General features: G+C 56.1%; 1 protein-coding gene across 1 annotated transcript; it reads left to right on the forward strand.

Annotated features, from left to right (window-relative positions):
- On the forward strand, positions 1-5628 carry PTX4 (pentraxin 4). Its single transcript, XM_014849036.3, has 3 exons — positions 1-634; positions 1412-2057; positions 3830-5628. The coding sequence occupies exons 1-3, from the start codon at positions 335-337 to the stop codon at positions 4468-4470; spliced, it is 1587 nt and encodes a 528-aa protein (XP_014704522.3). The 5' UTR covers positions 1-334; the 3' UTR covers positions 4471-5628.
- Positions 5629-9380: the final 3752 nt, after the last annotated feature.

Raw genomic sequence — 9380 nt, forward strand, 5'->3', positions numbered from 1 at the left:
TAACTTGACTCCCACTTCCATTTCCTGTGCCTTATCCAAGGGAGAGAGACGGGCCTCACAGGCTCCGTTGCACATGGCCGGGACGCTGGGCCCCGCTGCAGACTGGGCTCCAGGGGCTCCCTGGCGCCAGCTGCTTCCCTGCCCTGCTTCGGCTTCTTTCTGGTGGGAATATGAGTCTGTGTGCTCCTGCTAAAGCAATCACCTCCATCCGCCTCTGAGCCAGCTGGACCAGGGCCTGCACCCAGTAGAATTATCTTCCAAGGAAACTGCATCTGTTTTAAGCTTGTGTCCTTGGAAAGCTCCAACTCTCCAGACCCTGTTGGCTTGCAGGCAAATGCCTTCATTAAGGTGGCAGAAAGTACCTGACTCCCAGCCAGAGTCAAGAAGGAAAACGGCTCCCCTGGAAGCCGGGAGGAGTGAGGGGCGAGGCAGGAGCACCGAGCAGACGGTCTTCTCCTGTGGTCAGGGGACTCCTGCTGCTGGCCGTCTCAGAATGGGCCGCCTGGGGAGGGAGATGCTGTCTTTCTTCTTTATTTTGGTGCCCGTATATCTGCATGGGGCTCTGTTGCAGGAAGCCGGCCCTGCAAGACACAGAAAACCGTTTTTTGAGAAGCTCCGTCGACTGGAGGAGCAGGTCAGTGCACCCACCACTTGGAGCAATTGATTGTTTCAAATTGACAACAGACAAAGGAAAGATGTTACGGAAATGGGGTAGTAAGCGTCGGCTACAAACCTGGAGTTTGTAGTTCCTTCTATTAGCTGGTGTTGTTGTCACCTATAATTGGAGACCAGCCAAAAAGGCTTGCTGGGCTCTGCTCTGAAGACAAGCCAACTGACATGTGAGGATCCGGAGGGAGTCAGAGGGGGGAATGGGGACTGGGAAGAGCCCACGGGGGCAGCTACTGGGGTGCCGGGGTTGTGGGGAGGGTGAGGCGGTGGTGCTGGGCTTGGGGGCCTGAGGTCTCAGGTCCATTGTGGAGCAGAGATTCCTGTGTGGGTCTGTAGCCGGTTCTGAGTGACCCACATGTGTCAGGCCAGCACCAAGCACTCCCCACTTTGACCCCCACAAACCACTCACGAAGCCCATCCTGCCACATGTCCACTCACAGGTAGGACCTTGAGGGTCACAGGGGTGAAGAGCATGGGGCAATAGGGAGGGATGGGAGCCGGGCTGTGGGCCGGGAGCCCTCACCTCACATGCTGCAGCTGAGTGGCCTTCCGTTACTCACCTGCCTCTCCGGCTCGGCTGTAATGGGGCTGCTCACAGGAGTCCATGTTGTCGCAAGGATCGAATCAGCGCGCATCTCTGCCGGGTGCGCGGTGGGTACCACAGCAGTGTGAGCGGGGAAGGCTGGCACTTGGCCCCTCCCCAGCCTGCGGCCCCCTTGACAGCTGTGGGTCCTCTCTGCAGTTTCGGAGGTTCCAAGACGTGACCTTAACACACCTGCAGCGTATCGCCAGCAACTACAACCTGTCGTACAACATCGATGCCCGGTTCCAGAGCCTGGCCCGGGAGAGCCAGGCCGTGGCTCTGGCTGTCAACCAGTCACAGGCCACCGTGCAGGGCGACCTGGGCCACCTCAAGACCTGGATGCGGAAGACGCAGCGCAGAAGCCGGAAGGTGGACTCCAGGCTGCTGGCCTTGGGCGCAGCCCTGAGCGAGGGTAGCAAGCAGCGCAGCCGGGAGAGGAAGGAGCAGGAGGCACAGAGGGCTGCCCTCTCAAGCCTGGCCCTGGACGTGCAAGCCCTGCAGGACATGCTGGCTCGCCTGACGCCCCTCGTCCAGAGCCAGGGCGCCAGGCTGGCCGCTCTCGAGGGGCAGCTGCAGGTGACTGATCTTGGCACCACTGCTCCAGGGCCGACCCCAGCCCGGCTGCCGGCTCAGCCTGGGCCACCAAGCCCAAGCTCCCCAAAGCCACAGTGGGGCAGGCAGGCGCTCCGAGCTTCACCTGAGCCCAGGGATCCACCTCAGGACTTCGCTGGCCATCTCCCAGGGATGCGAGAGCCGCCAGGCCCAGGCAGCCAGCGGGCATGGCCCCCTGAGAGACCGGGAGAGAGTAAGTACCATGGGCCTGCCCTTCCTCACCCATCTCCACTCTTCCCTCTCGTGCCTCCTTGGGCCTCCAGTCCCCTCTAAAAAGCCTTCTCCCCAGGGCTGTGTGGAGGGGAGGCTGGCTTCACGCCCCGTATACCCTGCCTCAGAAGATGGGGACCATCCAGGTCACCAGCAGGTCAGGCCACCCAACGGCCTGGGCAGTAGAAGCAAATGCGCGCACATGTGGGCAGTAAATGCCCGCTCAGACTTGAGAATTACCCTCATTAGGACCGGCAAGGTCCAACCGACATCCTCAACCACAGCCAGCATGAGCTCTCCTTGCAGGGCCCCGGCCTCAGCCAGCACCACCGCGGGGCTCGTGCCCACCAGTGGGGGCCCCCAGGCCTTTTGCAAAGCAGCCTCTGCCTTGCTATTTCTGATCTCCCAGGTCAGGTTTCTCGACCGCAACACTGCTGACACTAGGGCGGGGTGATCATTATTGTAGGGGCTGCCCCAGGCACTGGAGGGTGTTTAGCGGCATCCCCAGCCTCCATCCACTAAATGCCAGTTCATCTTTAGCTTTTATTTTTCACTAAGTTGCTCCCTCTGTCTGGCTTAGCAGCCCTGGGGCCCTGTTAATGTGAAGCAGGATTTAACTCCATCCAGGTGGATCTAGTGGGCTCACTGGCAAGATGGGACCGACTGACTGATGCTGAGGGAACCACCAGGGCTCCCAGGAAAGGGAGGGGCTGTAGTTTTGGGCCCCCAAAGTTCTGACAACCAAAACTGTCTGCAGACATTGCTAGATGTCCCTGGGGGATACGGTCCCCTCCAGTTGAGGACCACTGCCCTAGATGATGACAGGGTCCCCCGAGGTGGAGAGGGGAGTTGGGGTCTGGCCACAGAACGCCCTCCATCCTTGAACCCAATCAGCTTGTTGGCTAGAAATGCAGATTCCCAGGCGCTGCCCCACCTGCTCATCAGAACCTCAGGCCAGGCGCAGCAGCCACAAGCCCACCCTGGCCCCGCAGACCCTGCTGTTGGGCAGACCTGGCAGGAAGTCTGGTCAGCAGGACGATGGCCCCAAAGATGTCCACATCCTGCTTTCAGCACCCTATGGGCATGTCCCCTCACACAGCAAGGGGACTTTGCAGGTGTGATTAGGGATTTTGAGATGGGTGACGATGCTGGATTATCCTGTGGACCCACTGTCATCAGAGGGGTCCTTCTAAGAGGGAGGCAGGAGGGTCGGGCTCAGAGAGGGAGATGCGATGTTGGGAGCAGAGGTTTGAGGGATGCATGGGGAAGCCAGAGGAAGGGCTATGAGCCACGGAGTGCAGGCACTTCTAGAAGCAAGAGAAGACTTCTCCCTGGAGCCTCCAGAAGGAACCAGCCCTGCGGACACGTGATTTTAGTCCAGGGAGACCCATCTGGGCTTCTGACCTCCAGAACCATGAGATACTAAATGTGTGTTGTTTTGAGCCATTAAGTTCGTGGGAATTTGTTACAACAGCCACAGGAAACAGACACAGAGGCTCCCCTGGCGGTGAGCTCACTCCCTAGTGAGGCGCCGGTGGCCCTGGCTCTCGGTCTTCCCGCCTGTGAGATGGGGCTGATCGTGTGGCAAGGAGGAATGAGACGCTAGGAGGTGAGCCGTCACACTTAGTGCTCGATGGAGGTGAGCTGGGGGGTCTTAGAGCCACCCTCCTGGAGCAAAGGGCAGTGCCTGGATGTTTCTGGATGCTTCCGGATGGCCTGGTGGTGCAGGGGCTGACTCTCCCCCTCTGTTTCTAGTTTGCAACGTGGGCCCTGTGCTCATCTTCCCAAACGCCTCCACAGAGAACGTGGTCCTCCTCAGCCCCGGCTTCCTCTCGGGCCTCCGGGCCCTGTCTGTCTGCAGCTGGGTCCGCACAGCCTCCAGCCACCTGGGCACCCTCCTCTCGTACGCCACCGAAGAAAATGACAACAAGCTGGTGCTGCATGGCCGGGACTCCCTGGTCCCCGGCTCCATTCACTTCGTGATCGGAGACCCGGCCTTCAGGGAGCTGCCCCTGCAGCCACTGCTGGATGGCCAGTGGCACCACGTATGTGTCATCTGGACGTCCATTCTGGGCAAGTACTGGCTCCACGTGGACCGCAGGCTAGTGGCCACTGGCTCCCGCTTCAGAGAGGGCTACGAGATCCCTCCGGGAGGGTCCCTCGTGCTGGGCCAGGAGCAAGACAGCGTCGGGGGCAGGTTTGACAGCTCTGAGGCCTTTGTGGGGAGCATGGCAGGCCTGGCCATATGGGACCGGGTGCTGGTCCCTGGGGAAGTCTCAGACCTTGCCACTGGGAAGGAGCTCCCGACGGGCACCATCCTGACGCTGGCCAATGCCACGTTGCTAGGTGGATTTGTGCAGAGGGCAAACTGCACCTGCCTAGAGCTCTGTCCATGAGGTCTGGCCACACGGGTGCTGTGATCATGCTCTGGGCTGATGAGAAGGGCAAGTCTGCCATACTCAGCCACCTCTGACCCCTGCATACACCATAGAGGACCCCCCCACACAGACTGGGAGCAAAGGGCAGGCTGCTGCCTCTTACCCTGGTGGGGCACATCTGCCCTCTAACATAGGATGTGGGAATTCCTTGAGGGGGAGGAGACAAGGAAACGTGGTGGGGAGAGAGAGGGCTGGCAGGCAGAGCTGGAGTCGGGGGCCCCAGGACTGCATTCTTTCCTCTCTGCGGTGTTCTTATGGTCCCCACTCTTTGTAGTATGACATCATTTCAAGTTGGCCCGACCCGGCCCTGGACTCCACAGGGCCTCTCTTCTGGGGCGTGGGTCTGCTTCGGTTTCAGGCTACTTCCTGGAGAACTCCCTTTTCCTTGAAACTGATGGGTGGCGTTTGCACTGCCATCGCCCTCTCTCAAGGTGGCTTATGCAAGTTTCCCTCTGGGTGATCCTTGTTCCAACATCTCTCATGAAAAGGGCCAGAGAATCCATTTCCTGGCCCCCAAAACTACAGCCCCCCCTTTGCCAGTAGCCCTGGGGGTTCCTCAAGGTCCTGTGGGGGCTGGTGAAGCTACCAGAGCTGCCAGGAAGGGGGTACCTGCAAAGGGAGCAAGCTCTTCCGAGGTTAACGATGGGCAGGCAGTGCTTCGATGGCAGGGCCCTAGGGTGCGATTTACATCCTGTAAAGTCACCCATTGTGAGGGAACAGTTCAAAGACTTTTCGTAAATTTACCAAGTTGTGCAACCGTCACCACAATCCAGTTTTAGAACATTTCCGTTGCCCCGCCCCAAAAAAATCATGGCTGTTGTCGGTTACTCCTGTCCCCACCCCAGCCCCCAGCCCCTGGAAACCACTGATCTGCTCTCTGTCTCTGTGAATTTGCCTGTTCTGGACATTTCACATAAATATGGAATCATACACTCTGGTCTCTGGCGTCTGGCTTCTTTCACGCAGCGTCATGGTTTCCGGGTTCGTTCCCCTTGCAGCCTGTGCCAGTGTTTCCCTCCTCTGTGGGGCTGGACGGCATTCTGTGGGAATGGACCACGTTTTGTTTATCTGTTCATCACTGGTGGAGATTTGGGCTGTTTCCAGTTTTTGCCCATGGTGAATAGAGCTGCTATGAGCATTCTCATGAGTCCTTGTGTCTGCATATGTTTTTATTTCTCTTGAGTGCATACCTAGGAGTAGAATTGCCGAGTCATGTGGTAAATTCATGTCTAAACCTTCAAAGAAACCACCAAACTGGTTTCCAAAGGGGCTGCATCATGTTACATTCGCACCAGCGACATGTGAAGGCGCCCATCTCTCCACATTCCTGCCAACACTTAATATCATCTGTCTTTTCAACAAGTTTTCTTTTTTTTTTTTTCAGAATTCTGAATTGTGGCACACATAAAAAAACAAGCATTACCAATTAGAACAGGCGTGGTTTACTCTAAGTTTCAGTGTGATGTAAATTAACCCCTCAAATATTGGAGCTTCCCAAAGGAGACCCAGAACCAAGACTGCAGAACGAGAAAGTGAACTGGTGCAGATAGGAAAAAAGAGCAGTGGTGTGGGGAGTGGTGGGGTCAGTGGGGAAGCCCCTTCACCAGTGGGAGAGGCTCAGAATCAGCAAGTTTGGAAACAGGCCCAGTTCTTAGAATTCACCTGCTCCAACTCATTGTAAAAATGAGGAAACAACCTAGAGAAGTGCCAGGCCCTGCCCCAGCTGAACTCCGAGGGGCCCTGGTTTCAGCTCTGCAGAGGCTTCACCAGGAGGAGGTGGTGGGCAGGCACAGCCCTGCACAGCACCTCGGTGAGGGAGGTGCTCTAAATTAGTCCCTGGGGGGACCGGCCCGGTGGTGCAGCGGTTAAGTGCTCACATTCCACTTTGGCAGCCTGGGGTTCGCTGGTTCGGATCCCGCATGCAGACATGGCACCACTTGTCAAACCATGCTGTGGTAGGCATCCCACATATAAAGTAGAGGAAGACGGGCAAGGATGTGAGCTCAGGGCCAGTCTTCCTCAGCAAAAAGAGGAGGATTGGCAGAAGATGTTAGCTCAGGACTAATCTTCCTCAAAAAAAAAAAAAAATTAGTCCCTGAGGTCTCTAAAGAGCTGGGAGCAACTCCAGGCCTTCTGCTCAAAGACTCGGGCCCAGCAGCCTCCCCCAACACCGCCCACTGGTCTAAACATCAAGGTCAGAGGAGGCATTCTAGAACGGAACTCCCGTAAGTGCCACGTGAAGGCCCTGAATCATTGGCTTCTGCTTCCCCTGCTCTTCCCCGGGACACATCCGTCTTCAGGGACAGCCGCCCCCTCTCAAGTCTTTCCTTTCCCAGGCTCCTCTGGCCTTTCTGGAGCTCTTGCTTCTATGACAGCTTTCTTTTGGGAAGACTGGTAATTCTGTTAGTATTTCTCGAGGGACGCAGATCCGCAGAATAAAAAGATGATGCAGAGCATAATTTCCCACCCCTCTCCTGCTTTCCGGTGCTTATAACAAACACCATGGGCACCCAGGACATTCCACTGCTCACAGCAGCGTTCTGCTCCGTGGCCGCAGACCCTAGAGCTATAGGAATTCAGCAGGGGTGGCCTGCAGTGGGCTGCTGCATTCGGGATGCTTCCTGGGGAGGGGGCCCTCCAGGAGGGTGGAGAGCCTGGGCAGGGGCTTGGAGCCGGGAGTGAGACATGTTGGTGGCAGGTCGCTGGGAATTTGGGAAGAGCCAGCCTGTCCAGCTGAGGAGTCTGGGCTCCGTCGGGCAGGACAAGGGAAGCCTGTCCAGGTCTTGGGGCAGGGAAGTCTGAACACGCATCTCATGTGATCCGCCATCCGCGTGGGGTTAGCAACAAAGTCACACATGCATTTTGAACTGTGAGCAATGGCCTCAAATCCGCCCTTTGTCCTGAGTCGGTTGCACTTCTGGCGAAGGAGGACAAAATGACCCAGAGATGCCCTCCTGCTGCTGTGGGACCTGGGACCTGACAGGCAGCTGGGCCGTTTTCTCCCTTCCCCCGCCCTGCCCACCCTGGCCTGGCCCATTCGTCCTCTGACGGAGCCACTTGTCCAGAAGAAGGACAAGTTCAGGCCCCTGTCCATCTGACAGGGATGGCCTTCGGGCCCAGCCCTGACCTGCCTGGCCACAGAGATGGCCTGCCCTCCCTAGCACAACCCTTTTGTCCCAGGGCCTGTTCTCCACACTTCCCATCTCTGTGCTCAGCTTTCTGCCTGCATGTCCTCACATGAACCCCACTCGGCCACTCTCTTCATCAAACCAGCCCGGGTCCAAGCCCTGTCTGCTCCTCAGGGCTGTGCCTGCCGTCTTCACGCCACACCCTCGTCCACAGACCGGGGTCATCACGCTCTTGTCACCATCACTCGAAAGGGCACCTCCAGGTCACACTCATGAGAAAACACCTTTCTTGAAAGAATGTTGTTCTCAGTATTTCCAAAAAAAAAGCATTGCGCAGTAATCGTGGGGAAAATTCAAAACCTGTAGGGCTTCCTTCCTCTTATTTTGGTTTTAGTTTTGGTTTTATTTTGAATTATGTGCCGGGAGGGGCTCTATTATCTTCTCAGCCTCAGAGCCTCTAAAGAGCTTCTAAAATCTTTTTATTTTAAAGTTTCCAATCTAAAAGAAAAGTTGCAAGATGAAAACATTGCGTATCATGTGTATTTATTGTAGGTTCGTCAAGTGAGACTGTTTTACCGCATCGTCTTCTCTCCGTATGAGTGGCTACAATCACTATTCGCTAGTGAATCATTTGCAACTAAGTTGCAGACATGAGGTCCCAGCCCATTCCCCTACAGAGTTCAGAAAGTCTTTCCGAGAACAAGGACCTTTTTGAGTACGACCGCAGGACCATGATCACATGGGGGACTGAACGGTGTGCCTCTCCCACGACCGGATGCTCAGCGTGGATCCGGTCTTCACCACTTGGCCCACTGACCCCAGAGCCACGAGGAGCCCTCAGTTGTCCGGTTTCTTTAATCTCCCGTCATCGAGGGCAGTTTCTTGGCCTTTCTTTGTCTGTCACAACGCGGATACTACGGAACAGAGCCGCCTAGCTGTTTAGCAAGTGTCCCTCAGTTTGGGTTTATCTGATTTTTTCCCCTTATGAGGGGACTCCGGGAAGCCCCTTCTGCAGGAACGCCGCAGGAGTGAAGTTGTGGCCTCAGCGCAACGTGTCTGCAGGCCCGTGAGGAGGCCAGCTGTCAAAAAGCAAAATTCAACCGAGTAAATTTTAAAGATTTTATTGGCTTTTTTCAATGACTCATGAGTTGGGCAGCATCCCATCTAGCAGACAGAAAGCAGCTGTGAGGAGCTGTACAAAACGAAAGACCTTTATAGGCAGGGGGGAGCGGGAAAAGGAAGGTATACAAGCAAAAAGCGGATTGGTTGTGGCAAGGTCCCCCTTCCTTTAGGGGAGGGGAAGTATCTGTCAGGCAGCTGACCTCCCTAGTGCTGACCAGGTCATGCCTGGTTGACTAGTTTAAGATTCCAGCCCTGGGAGAGCCGAAACTGTCATTAAGTATTAAGTCTCAGCTTGCTGACGTGGGGCTTAGTGTAAATGACTCGTTTTGGGCCTCTTGTCTTGTTTTTCACACAGCCTGTGCCCCCGGGGGATGCTAAGCTTGTCCCTGGTTCAGGTGGAGGGTGCGATGTCTCATAGCAGATTTCTTACACATTTCTTTTCCCTCCTCATCCTAAGTAATCTGAAGAAGATACTGTGAGACTGCGGACACATTCCGTTTCCCAACAAACCTTAGCCCAGTAGCTTTAGCTTGCGTTAATGATTCTTGCCTGAATCAGTTGTTGCTAGGCGGTGGCAACACGGTGACGTGTCTAACTCTATCCTTCCTTCCACATTTA

The sequence above is a fragment of the Equus asinus genome, chromosome 14 (genome assembly GCF_041296235.1).
Source record: "Equus asinus isolate D_3611 breed Donkey chromosome 14, EquAss-T2T_v2, whole genome shotgun sequence".
In the NCBI taxonomy this organism is placed as follows: domain Eukaryota; kingdom Metazoa; phylum Chordata; class Mammalia; order Perissodactyla; family Equidae; genus Equus; species Equus asinus.

Coding starts and splice junctions, on each gene's coding strand:
- PTX4 (XM_014849036.3), top strand. CDS start 335: ATGCCTTCATTAAGGTGGCAGAAAGTACCTGACTCCCAGCCAGAGTCA. Junction 635..1,411: donor TCCGTCGACTGGAGGAGCAG/GTCAGTGCACCC, acceptor TCCTCTCTGCAG/TTTCGGAGGTTCCAAGACGT. Junction 2,058..3,829: donor CCCTGAGAGACCGGGAGAGA/GTAAGTACCATG, acceptor CTCTGTTTCTAG/TTTGCAACGTGGGCCCTGTG.